This window comes from Talpa europaea (genome assembly GCF_964194135.1).
Source record: "Talpa europaea genome assembly, chromosome: 9".
In the NCBI taxonomy this organism is placed as follows: domain Eukaryota; kingdom Metazoa; phylum Chordata; class Mammalia; order Eulipotyphla; family Talpidae; genus Talpa; species Talpa europaea.
Window position 1 is genome coordinate 62,652,087 of NC_140076.1, and position 14,045 is coordinate 62,666,131.

The 14,045-nt window shown below is 34.5% G+C and overlaps 1 protein-coding gene across 1 annotated transcript in view; it reads left to right on the plus strand.

Annotated features, from left to right (window-relative positions):
• OMA1 (OMA1 zinc metallopeptidase) overlaps positions 1 to 14,045 on the plus strand; it is a gene marked incomplete at both ends in the record, with an annotated part of 42,650 nt that overhangs the window by 15,135 nt on the left and 13,470 nt on the right. The window contains one exon of the mRNA XM_084243188.1: positions 11,840 to 11,989. Coding sequence (XP_084099314.1) covers positions 11,840 to 11,989 — 150 coding nt within the window. The remainder of the gene's footprint in view (positions 1 to 11,839; positions 11,990 to 14,045) is intronic.

A 14,045-nucleotide genomic window follows, 5' to 3' on the forward strand; every position in this document is an offset into this window, starting at 1 on the left:
AATTGCTCATTTTTAAAAATGTATTTATTTTTCTGTCAATAATATTTTGAATTTTTTTATTTTGCTTATAGGACTTAACACATCTTTTCTTACATTACTGCTAAGTATTTGACCTTTTTTATATTCTCATACAAGTTCATAAAAAATAAACTGAAATACTGTTTGTTTGAATAATTGACCTTGTGTTGTTAAATTCACTTAAGCCTAATATAAATTCTTTCAGATTTTATGTAATTGTTATAGGGCAACCCCGATATAAAACGGGTTGCAAAGCCTGTATGGAATTAGCTTTAGGACATCCTTTTCCCCCTAGCATAATCATAGTTATGTTCTCTGTGAATTATGAAAGGTTTCTTTCTTTCTTTCCAACTACATGCTTTCTTTTTTTTTGCCGTATTGCAGTGGCCAGAAACTTTAGTTGCTGATCTTGGGCACCTTTGTTTCTTCCTAAACTTAAGGGAAAAACATTCACTGTTTCACCATTAATTCTGATGTTTGTATATGTTTTTTAAAATTTGTTTTTTTTGTTAGATTTTTCATTTTATTTTTAATATGCTAAGATTTTAAAAAATATGACTGAGCATTAAATTTTATCAGTATATTTTCTACAGTTGATAATTATATAATTTTTCTGCTTTAATCTGTTAATTTGGCAAATTATATTGATTTTTTTTAAACATTAGTATTTTATTTTGAAATAAACCCAATTTTGTCAACTATAATATCCCTTTAATATGTTGCTAGAGTTGATTTGCTCATTTAGAATTTAGATATTGGCTTGGAATTTTCTTGTAACAACTTTTCAGATTTTGTGATTAAAGTTATGCTGGGTCTCATAAAATGAGTTGGGAAGTGTTTCTTTTTTTTTTTTCTCTGAAAGAATATGTAAGCTTAGTGATGTTTTTTAAATGTTATAATTTTAAATGTTTTATAGTTTATCTTGAGTCATGCAGGCCTACAGAAATGTGCTCACGCTTGAAAGTAGCGTTGGCCATTGTGGATGAAGTGTTGTGCATATGTCAAGTTTGCCAAACTTGTTAATTGACAATTTGTTAATTCTGTTGTTTCAGATCATCTATATTTTGCTTAATTTTTTCTCTGCTTTTTTCCCCCCAATTATCAAAAAAGGTTGGTTAGTCTCTAACAAACTGGCTGTGCATTTTCTGCTTTTCCTTTTAGTTCTATTACTTTTTGCTTTATATAGGTTTTTTTTTAAAGATTATTTATGCATACAAGAACTGGGGTACAGGCCTGAGGTGCGGGGGAGGTGAGAGGACTCACTAGAGACAGAGTGGGGAGCAGAACAGGCAGATTGACTGAAATATACTGCTGAGGGAAGCAGTGGGCGAGACAGGAGAGGTCTGCTGTGCCATGTTGATTAGCTCCCTGGCTGGGAATTGAGCTCTTGCTACAGAGGCTGCTGATAGCTTCATGGTGCTATGCTTTACCCCTTGCACGACAAGGGTGGCCCTTTGTATAGGTTCATGCTTTTTTATATCAGTTAATGCTTTTTATATCAGTCTAGGATTGTTAGATCCTTTTACCAATTTGAAATTCCTCTTTGTTGTAATGCTTCTTGCCTAAAGTCCACTTTATTTTGGTTAGTGCTTACATGCAATATCTTCTTTATTCTTTTATATTCAGACTTTTTGTATCCTATGTTTGTGTCCTATGTTTTGTGTCCTATCTCTTGTAAGCACATCATTGAAAATGATCTTTGCCCTTTTAGGGGTGTATTTAGTCTGTTTGCATGTTTTAATTTTCATTTCTTGACTAATGATGTAGAGTATATTTTTGTGTACTAGCAATTCATATATCTTCTTTTGTGAATTATCTTTTCAGATATTTTGCCCTTTTTAAAATTGGGTTGATTTCTTCTTTTTTAAAAAAATTAAGATTTATTTTTGCATATAACGGTTGGGGTGTAGGCCAGAGGTGGGGAGCGGGTGCGCAGTGAGAGGATTCACTAGAGACAAAGTGGGGAGCCGAACAGGCGAATTGGATTGACTGAAATACACTGCTGAGGGGAGCAGCGGGCTACACAGGAGAGGTCTGGTTGGCCATGTGGGTTAGCTCCCTGCCAGGGGATCTAACTGGTGCTACCTACAGTGACTGCTGATAGCTTCATAGTGTGGAGACTTAAGACTTAACCCCTTGCGCCACCAGGAGGGCCTTGATTATTTTATTCTTAAATTGGAGTTCTTTATATTTTTTCTAGATATGATTCCTTTTTCATATATGTATGTTGCAAGTATTTTCTCTCCTCCTGTGATAGGGTTTCTTTATTTTTTTTAATGGTATGTATGTTTTGAAAAGTAGAAGTTTTTAAGATTTTTATGAAATCTAGTCTTTCTGTTTGGGTTTAGTTTTTTCTAGTTTTCTAAATTGAGATGATTGGTTTTAGACTTTCTTCTTTAGCACTTAAAGCTGTAAATTTCCTCCTCTGCATTGTTTTAGCGGTACACAGATTTTGATATGTTGTGTCTTCATTATTGTTAGAATATTTTCTAATTTTTTTTGTGATTTCTTTCATTCATATGTTGTTAGAAATGAGTCATTTAATATCCAAGTATTCGGGGCTTGTCTGAATGCTTCATTGTTTATTTCTAATTAATTCCTTTGTGATCAGAGAACATACACTATAAGATTTTATTCATTTCATATGCATTGGGATTTGTTTTATGGTGTATTATTTGGTCTGTATTGGTGAATTTCCATTACTTGAAAAAAATGTATATTCTGTATTTGTTGAACATACATTTTATAACTATCAATTAGGTTAAAGTGCTTCATAGTGAAACTCAAATATTATACATCCTTCTGACTTTTTTTTTTGTGTGTGTGTGGGACCCTCGCCAGCGGCCGGGGAACTAACCAGCGCTGCAGAGGCTGCAGGCAGCCTCACAGCCCAGCGCTAAACTGCTGCGCCACCAGGGGAGGCCCTCCTTCTGACTTTATCCTACTTATTGATAGGGTAGTTTTGAACTTTCCTACTGTAATTATGTGTTTGTCTCTTGCCTTTCAGTTCTGTTATTTTATGCTTTATGTATCTTAAAACTTGGTTTTGGATGCATACACACATGAGATTATTTTATCCTCATTGAATTGATTGCTCATTGTGAAGTATCTCTCTTTGTCTCTGGTAAAACTCTTTGAAGTATTTGTTTGACTTTAATTTTGTTTGTAGCTACTTCAGCTTTCTTACATGTTACTGTTTGGTTGCTGCATCTTTTTTTCATTTATTTTTGAACTGTTTTAGTTTTTGTATTTAAAATGCATTTCTTGTAGATGGCGTAAACTATATTCTTGCTTTTTTATTCATTTTGACAATCTCTGCCTTTAACTTGAAGTGTGTAGTAAATTTATATTTAATTTATATATATAAATTAAATTTATATATAATATAAATTTATATATAATTCTGCCCAAATCTCTTACTGGCATCTTAACTACACACACTTTTCTTAAATTCTGACATATGTTGAAGGTTCAAGAAGAGATATATCAATCAGTTTAAAGAGAATGGCACCTGGGTCTTAAAAATCTATCCTTGGTTTTATTAACAAGTATGAAAAAGAATGTGTCACTCAGAAGTAGGAGGTTAGTCCCTCTGGAAACTGAAAAGTCTGATAGCAAATGTTCATTTAAGTCTTATTTTGAGACAATGAATCTGGCTTGTCGGACTTGATCCTTATTTGTGGAAGGGTAGGAAGAGAAATGGAGGATAGTAATGATTAGAGTCAGTGAAAGCTATAGTAAGTACAGTGGATAAGGCCAGGGAAAAAGATGCTAATAATGGAGATGGAAACATACTGAGATATTTCATAGACACAGTTACAAGGTCTTGGTGAAAAATTAGACATAAACAAAAGAGGGAAATGCTAAGGAGGATTCCAACCTTTATCCAAAAGCAGCTGAGTTGAAGGTGGGGTATTTATTGGGAAAAGACACTTGGGGTAATTTTTATTATTGGAAGTATTATGGTAGAGAGGTACAAGATCCTGTGGAAGAATATAGCAGAGAGATAACTGGGGGATGGAGGGTGAGAGCATATTTAAAGACAAGAGAAATGATGACCTAGTCCAGGAGTTAAGAATTTAGCATGACTAAAATGTTGATAGAGTTTGGAAGCACCCGTGATCAAGAGAAAACTGAGGGGCCTCCCCGGTGGCACAGCGGTTGAGTGCTGGGTTGCGAAGCTGCCCGCAGCCTCTGCAGTGCCAGTTCGATCCCCAGCTGCTCCCCGGCCACCGGAGGAGGGTCCCACATGGCGCGCAGACCTCTCCTGCCGCCCACTGCTCCCCTCAGCAGTGTACTTCGGTCCTTCTGCCTGCTCTGCTCCCCGCTCTGGCTCTGGTGAATTCTCTCACCCTCCCGTGCTTCTGACTGTACCCAGTGCTTGTATGTATAAATAAATAAATAAATCTTAAAAAAAAAAAAAAAGAATCAGCTCTTGATTTAAAAAAAAAAAAGAGAAAACTGAAAGGTAGGTGAGACTTCTTTGTTAGCAATTTTAAGGATTTTATATTTTAATTAGCATAGCAGTTAGTACTTTGAACACCAGAGTTAGATCTCTGTTTGAACTTCTACCCTTTCCACATGATTTTAGACAAATATTAACCTTTTCAAGTCTTTTTTTAGTCTGAAAAATGGGATTTCTGATAGTACCTATCTCAGAAGGTTGTTTTGAGTATCCTGGACTTGATTCATACTCTTGTGGCTTGTATCTTTTTTTTTGAACATTGATGCATCAGACCGCCTTTACCTTATAGTGAAATAACGTGATTCTTTAATTCCTAATTCTGTCCTTATTAGGCAACCTTCTGATTATAGCTTGGAATCCTTTGTAGCATGCCTAAAAGGGAGAGAACACGCAGACTTGTGCCTTTAGTAATTTTAGCCGTTATAGTTATTGCTATAAATTAATTAGTGGCATTCTGATTTTATGTAAGTCTTGTAGGCTTGGTTAATCGGAGCTGTTCCTGAGAGATGAATCTATTGGTCATGTGTTGTCCCATTAGATTTATGTGCTTTTAAAGCCAGAGGCTAAACAGAATATGTAAAATTCACTAAAATCCAGTTACTCATTAGGCTTCTTTCAAAATACACAGCTTGCCTTTCCTAGAGTATTCTCTGCTTCTGCTGTGACATGTATATGTGTATTTATATTTTCATTTTTTTAGTTTAGATGCTATTTATCATTATACAAATTATCAGATTTACTAATATTGTTAGTAAAAATTGATAGTACATGTGCAAGTTAAGCAGAGCAATAGCTATCCAGGTATCAGCTGACAGAAAAGATGTTTTGTTAAACATATTTTATTTTGTTGTATGTGTATATTCATTTATCACTGTAAAGAGAATTTTATACCTTATAGTTATTTACAGAAATGATTTTGTCTGTTTGATTTCACAACATACCATCCTTTTAAAAATATGTTTCTTAAATATGGAAAAGAAAAGTGATTTTCTAAGCTGGACCTCTTAGTAATAAGGCACTGTGTATAGTTGTTTTTGATTGTCACAGTGATCAGGGAGATGAGGATGACCATTATTTAGTGGTTAAGGAGGCCAGGGAGCAAGGATGTCAGCTATTTTACTCTACTCCAGAGAGCCCACCGGAGGGAGCAATTTTCCAGTCCTCAAAGCCTGTAAATGCCCTTGCTGAGAAACACTGAGAGCTGGTTCTTCAAGTAGCCTGATAATTACGCTTATAGCACCATCTAGTGAGAGAAACAGGTAATAAGCAAAATCTCCTTTAATCACAGAAATAAAATTAAACATTCTAAACTTTCTGTAAAATAATAGGTTATACAATCATGGACTTTTATAGCAGGAAAGAAATTTGGAAATCATCTAATTCACCTTCTCCTTTTACAGATAAGGAAACAAGGGTCCAAAGAAGTGAAGTGATTTTTCCAAAAACATACCTAGTTAGTAGCAAGAGCCCAGGCTAGAATCCAGATCTGAGTTTTGCAGGTTAGTAAACTGAAACTTTGTCATAGCGAACTGACTATCTTTGTGTTCTATTTGGGTTATTATCTTTGGTTCTTTTCTTAGTGATTCATTTAAGAAAGAAAAAGTTGTAACTGAGAGAATATCTTATTTACTACATGTGTTATAAAATAAACTTTAATAACCCAGATGGAAGGACAAATAGCAAGTGATTTCATTCATACATAGACTATAAAGAAACATAACAAAGGAACAGACAGAACTAATACAAAACAAAGCATAGAAATTGGACCGCAGAGTTGAGGCTACTACAGGGGGAGGGTGGGAGTGAGAACAAAAGGATGGGGTGTCCAGTGATCAAAGGATATGGATGGCCTGATAGTGAGTGTGGTGGGGTGATGTACATCTGAGGATATGTGCTCTAGTCCCCTGAATCATATAGAGTCCTATAAACTAATGTTACCTCAATAAATAAATAAAAAAACTCATAATGCATACATTATATATTACATCTTACTTTGAACTTAATTGTATCACCTAGAGAAATGACACAGGCATTTGAGAGGTCATTTAATTTTTTTTTATTTTTTTACAGTTTTTTTTTTTTTAAGATTTATTTATTCATGCATACAAGAGCTGGTGTACAGGCCAGAGATGGTAGGGGGGAGTGAGAGGATTCACCAGAGACAGAGTGGGGAACACAATAGAGAGATTGACCGAAGTACACTGCTGAGTAGAGCAGCGGGTGAGACAGGAGAGGTCTGCTATGCCATGTGGGTAGCTCCCTGGCTGGCTGGGGGATCAAACTCGTGCTGCAGAGGCTGTGGATAGCTCCCTAGGTTGTGTCTTAACCCCTTGCACAACCAGGGAGGCCCAGTCATTTAATTTTTGGTTGCTATGATTTCACCTCCCAGTCAAATCTTATGATAAAATTTCACTTCAGTTAAAGAAGAATTGTATGAAAATTTATTAAAACTTATTTTTTTGTATTGCTTAATGAATGAACATGTTGGCAATCAGAAGTTGCAAAAAACATGAAATAAATTAGAAAATAATGGGAAATCTTTGCATTTCTCTTCTGTGTTTTCTTCCATGGAGTACATCAACTATTTTTGATAAATCAGGTTTTTTATCTTCTTTTCATTGAAGTAACACTGCTTTATAACATAATGTGTCAGATATTCATTGTTGAGAATCAGCATGTGTATATACTACATTAAGTTCACCACTAAATGTCCAAATCTAACCATCTTATTAATGTCCGCCTTTTCCCATTTTCTCTTCTTTTTTATCTTGATGAGAGGAATTAGAAAATGTTGAGATTGATTGAGCTATCTTGAGACTATATCACATTCAGTTGGAAAAGAGACATTTTTATTGACTGGTAAAATGTTGTTTAGATAAGAAATGGGGTACAAAATAAAGTGAGTTAAGTGGTGCCATCAGCAGTGTTGGGAAAATGAACCTATGAAAGTCTGAGACTGGAACCAGTTTCCTGATGCAGTAATGATGACAGTAATGACTGTAGTGCTGATGACACTGATGATGACATCGAAAAAATGGTAATAATGATAGCTACCGTGTCTTCATGTGCTGGTCATTGTCCTGATTTTTTACATGTTTTAATATTTTAAATCTTTACAACAACCTTACTATTAGGCTCTTTTTAGAGGTGAAACTGAGGGATAGAGAAATTAAGTAATTTGTCAATGACTTTACAGATAGTAAAGTTGTTGTTTCTCCATCTTCCTTTCCAAGATAAAGTTCTGAAATGGAACTTTCTATAATAGTTTAACTTGCTAGGAACAATTTTGGTTTTCTGCAGTATTGCTGTTAAGATAATGACCATTTTTATGACTCTTTGGTCCTTTTAAATCTCGTCTTAAAATAGCCTTGGTACTGTATTCTTCTGCCTTTATGAATCCAACAACCCTTTTGCTATAGTTATTTGTAGTGTTATCTCAGATGACTGTTTTATGTACTGTATGTCTATATGGAATACAGGAGAGGAAACCAAAATGACTGGGACAAGTGTAGGGACTTAATGGCATTCTGAAAAAAAGATTCAGAACTACTGATATCAGAATTTACCTCTTAGAGAGGATGATAACTGGCAGGAATTTTGTTGGGAGTCTAGATTAGAGCAAAATTCAGAGCACATTTCCTTTTTATATTTCTAATGAAAATTTTGGGTACAGGTAGGGTATACTAGTTCTAGATCTATTTATACATTTTTATCTAGCATTATTTTGGCATTGGAAAATGGTCATATTACAAAACAGTTCTTAGTACTGTGCTCTTATGAGTAACATCCCACTTAGTTTCCAATTAAAAATTGCATTTTTTGGTCAGTGTCTCTTAATACATATTCATGAATATCAGTATTATAGCTTGAATTAAACTGGCTCTTCTTTACTTGTAAATTGTATCCTCTCAGGACCATGCATAGTGTCCTGCAATACCCATAGGCCTCTGGTTCCTCACTGGAAGTCGAAATAGTGTCTTATTATTCTCTAGATTTTGTGCTGGCTACTTTAGAGTCATCACATTTGATCTTTATTTAATTTATTTTACTTTAATTTCAGCTTTACAGATGGATTGAGACTCCTGGAGATTACATTTTTGACCCAAGGTCATACACTCTGAAATCAGCCTACTTGTGATCAAATGTTGCCTCTGTTACTTGTTAGCTATGTTACTTTCAGCCAATTCCTTGACCTCTGTGGGCCTTGTTGTCCTCTTCTTATTTGTTAAATGAGCATTATAATGGTATTTACTCTATGAGATTGTTATGAGGATAAATGAGCTAATATAATGAGTTAGTACACTTATAATCAGTTAATCATACACTTAGAATAACACCTGGGGTATGTTGTCATATGTTTGATTTTTTTATTAAATAAAGAAATACTTGGTATTTTGTAAAAGGTGAAAGATTTATACAATATGAAGAGAAAACAGAGTATTAATATAACTGGTATTTTGAAGCTAAGTCATTCTGGTTATAAAACCTGTGCTCTTCTAATTATCCCAGTCTACTGCCTCAAAAATTATTCCAGGAATAGTGCATTTCATTGAAAGATACTTTCTTACATTTCTCTGTCCAACTGTGGCTATTATTAGTTCTGCTTAAAGAAATCTTGTCTAGAAAGAGTCCCCATCCTTCCTTTCACACACTTCAGAAAACATAAGTTCTCTATTTCACCATAAGTTTAATAGTGGCAGGTCAGTTAGGTTTGTGATGGACTGAATATTTATTTGTAAAATATTTCCATTTTAATTTATAATCATCACTTATTTTGGTAAGAGTATTTAACATGAGTGCTACTCTGAACAAATCTTTTTTTTTAAATCTTATTTATTTATTTTTAAAGATTTATTTATAAAAGAACCCGGGTACAGGCCAGATGCGTGGGAAGGTGAGAGGATTCACCAGGGAACAGAACAGGCAGACTGAAATACACTGCTGAGGGGAGCAGCGGGCGAGACAGGAGAGGTCTGCTCACCATGTGGATCAAACCGTCACTGCAGAGGCTGCGGACAGCTTCACAGCGCGGCACTCAACCGCCTGCGCCACCAGGGAGGCCCTCTCAACAAATTTTTAAGTGTATGATAAAGTACTATTAACTGTAGGCATAATATTATATAACAGACCTCTAGAATTTATTCATCTTGCATAATAGAAACTTTATAATTGGTGAATAACAATTCATTTTCCCCTACCTTCAACCTTTGGCAATGACGACTCTACTCTCTGCTTCTGTGAGTTTAATTATTTTAAATACCTTGTTTAAATGGAATCATGCATTATTTGTCCTTTTGTGACTGGCTTATTTCATTTAGCATAATGTCCTCAAGGTTTATCTTTGTTGTTATATATGGTTAGATCTCCTTATTTTGTAAGACTGAGTATATATCACATTTCCAAGTTATTTCCACATTTTTGCCATTGTGAATAATGCTGCAATGAACAGAAGAATGTTAATATCTCTTGAGATACTAATTTCAGTTTTCTGGGTAAATACCTACAAGTAGGGATTGGTGCATCTTACGCTATTTCTATTGTTAATTTTTTGAAGAATCTCCATACTATTTTCTGTAGAGGCTGCACTGTTAAACATTTCTACTGAGAGTGTACAACGGTTCCAATTTCTCCATGTCCTTCCTAACCCTTCTGTATTTTATAATAGCCATCTTTTTATTTTTTATAAAAGATTTATTTATTTATGCATACAAGCTGGGGTACAGGTCAGAGGTATGTTGGGGGGGTGGTGAGAGGATTCACCAGAGACAGAGTGAGGAACACAGCAGGCAGACTGACTGAAGTACACTGCTGAGGGGAGCAGTGGGTTAGACAGGAGCGGTCTGCTTTGCCTTGCGGGTTGTTCTCTGGCTGGCCAGGCATTGAACTCGTGGCCAGGCATCGAACTCATGCTGCAGAGGCTGTGGATTGCTCCATCATGTGGTGCTTAACCCCTTGCACCACCAGGGAGGCACCAATAATAGCGATCTTAACAGATGTTGGTGCTTTCTTCTGTGGTTTTGATTTGGGTTACCCTCATTATTAGTGATGTTAAGCATTTTTTTCATATATCTGTTTACCATTTGTATGTCTTCATTAGAGACATCATTTGCCCCTTTTTAATTGAATGATTTTTCTGCTTTTTGGTTCCTTTTGCTGTTGAGTTGTAGGAGTTCCTTACATATTTTAAATAACAAGCCTTTATCAGACATGTGGTTTCTAAGTATTTTCACCCATTTGGTAGGTTGCCTTTTCACTCTGTTAATTGTTTTCTTTATTGTGCAGAAGCTTTTTAGTTTGATGTAGTCCCTCATGTCTATTTTTGTTCTTGATATCTCTACTTTGGTGTCATAGCCAAGAAATCATTGCCAAAATCTGTCATAAAGCTTTTCCCTTATGCTTTCTCCTAGGAGTTTTTACAGTTTTGGGTCTTATGTTTAAGTCTTTTAAACATTTTGAGTTGATTTTTTTGTCTGGTTTAAGATAAGTAACCAGTTTTATTCTTTTGCATGTGGATAACCAGTTTTCTCAGCAAAATTTCTCCATGTATATTTTTTGCAACCTTTTTGAAGATCAGTTGACTCTATGTGCAGCAGTTTATTTCTGGGATCCATACTCTGTTCCATTGGTATACATGTGGGTTTTTATGTCAGTATCAACCTGTTTTAATCATTGTAGTATTGTGATACATTTTGAAATCAGGAACTTTGATAATGTTCATCTTTTTTTTTTTTTTTCTCTTTCAAGATTGTGTTGGCTATTTGGGGTCCTTTGTGGTTTCATATGAATTTTAGAATTATTATTTTTATTTTAGTATAACATGCCAATGGGAATGTATTGAAGCTCTGGATTCTTTATGTCTTGTGGGTTTTTAATGATACAAATTTTCCAGTCCATGATCATGTATGTCTTTTGATTTATTTCTGTTTCCTTTAATTTCTTTGATCAGTAGTTATAGTGTACAGGTTTTTTACCTTCTTAGTTTAGTTTAAGTATTTTATTCTTTTTGATGCACTCCTTTATGCTTATTTGAAGTTTCCTAATTATTCTAGTGGTATAGGTTAAGACTGAAATTTCTTTAGTGTTATTTAACAACAGGTTACATTTAAAAACGTATTTTTATGAAAATAAAATTTTAATTTCTGTGAAATAATTTTTGCCTTAATATATGTTATTAATACCTGTCATAATGAAATAGTGGGATTCGCATGAGTGTTGTGTAAGGGAGGGTAGGAGGGAAAGTCTGTGCTTTCTTTTTGGATTCTTCAATACCATATTATTATTATTTTTTTCCTTTCAGTAAATTAGTGTGCATCTTCTACTTGTATTAAAATGACAGAAAATATTTTTTGGTTTTAGGCTTGTGTGGATGTCAGAGCCAGTTCAGTGTTTTGGCAGCAGATGGAATTTGCAGAAAACCACAGTGGTCATCCCAAGTTGCCAGAATGGTTATCCACACACCCTTCTCATGGAAACCGAGCTGAGCACTTAGATAGACTCATACCTCAGGTGAGCTAAACCCATATAATGCAAAGAATAATTTTACCATTTTAAAGTTTATTTATTATAAATTTATTTTTCACTGTTATTTATTTTTAATGCTATTACTTTTTGTGCTTAATAAAAGAGAGTTCTAGCCTTTCAACTATTTTGATTACTGTAATTATGGATTATCACTTTTCAAAGGATTGGAAAGTAAAATCCTGCTTGTCTACAAGTCCTTGGGAATAGATTGCTGTGTATAGTTGGATTTTCTCCATGGTAAAGGTTTAACCTTTTTTGTATCAGACATTTTAATTTTAACTGATTTGTTGAAAGTCTCAAACTAAAGGTGTACTTTTTCAACATATTGATTGCAATTTAATCTTTTCTTCTTGATTTAAGCATATTGTTAAAATCCAGGTTAATGAGTTGTATAAAAGTTTTGAGTCAACTTAGTATTCTTTATAAAGATAGTCAAGTATGTACTGTGGATCTTTCTGACTTTTTTTTAAAGAATTCATTAAATATCAAGCTGAAACAGTTTTCTCCAGGTTGTTTTCATTATCTTTTGAAAATCTTTTGCTTTTTACCCCTTTTTATTGAGGTAACATTAGTTTACAACACTATAATACTTTCAGATGTACAGTTTCTCACCTCAGCTAATTTGTTAACATCAAATGTTAACATTTGAAAACATTCTAAATGCTTTCTCTGGTTTTCATATCAGTTTAAAATGGATGTCAGACTTCTCCCAGCTAGGTTACATGTTTTCTTCTGTCTCACCTACATTAAATTTTCTAGTTGGTTATGAAGGAAGAATGTTTTTTAGCCATTTAAAATTGGTATTGGCCTATTAACTAAAGGATAATACAGCAGATGCAATTATATTATGGAAGTATTTTTCAGTGTGACTTGAAATTCAGCTTAACAAGTTTGAGTATCTGTTGTAAGAAAGAAATGCCAAATACCAGGAATACAATGAGAAATAAGACATGATTCTTGAAATTTTAAGGATGCTAAGATAAGTACAAAATAGCTTTTGTTATAATATAATTTATCTTAAGAATAGTAGCAATATTGTGGTATGCAGTTTGAAAGAATTACCTGCACCCAGTTTGGGATAAGAATTACTGCAAGATTCTTTTTATCCATTCATGTGATCAATAGTTACTAGTATTCATTGGTAATATACCATTCTATTGGTAGGGATTCAGCATGGGCCAAAATAGTCTTGGCTTTCTCAGAACTAACATTCTTAGTTAGTTAATGTAAATAACAAACAAATATATGTATCAATCAGCGATAAGCTTGTTGGGGAAAATTAAAGCAGGTTAAATAAAGGTAGTGAAGAGGGCATACTATTTATATTCATTCAGTTGTCAAGGAAGGCCTTGCTGAACAGAATCTGGGAAGATTCAGGGGAATAAGTCCTATGGATATCTAGAGGGAGATTCTCTCAGGGGCAGGCAGTAAGGGCAGAGGACCTGAAGTAAAAGTATGTTTGGTGTCTTCAAGGAATAATAAATAAGACAATGGAGCTGCATAGAATAAAAAAGGGTGAAAATGGCTGAGGTACAGAGGAAGTGGACCATGAAGAGTGTTCTAAACCATTATAAGGTTTTATTTCAAATGATATGGGAAATTAGTGGAGGGTTTTGAGTAGTGGAAAAGCTTGATCTGACTTATGTTTTATAGGGATCATGGAGGATCCTATGTGGAGAGTAAGCTATAGTGGGGCAAGTGTAGAATCAGGGAGACTCTTTGGAGGACTCTTGTAATAATCCTTAGAAGAGATTATGGAGGCAGAAGACAAGGAGAGAAATGGCCAGATTTTGGATATATTTTGAAAGGAATGATGACAGGATTTGTTGAGAATTTGGGCATACTTTGCCTTTCATGAGCTTTGCGGACATGGCACTGGCTGTCTAAATTTGAGGAAAAAATTCTTGAGAAAGAAACAGCAGGGAAATATACTCAGTATAACATATAGTAATCACTCATCTTTAAAGGGCAACAGAGGACTGGGACAATGTGTATTTTATCAGTAGCTGATTTGTGCTGGATTGCTGAAGATTACTGATTT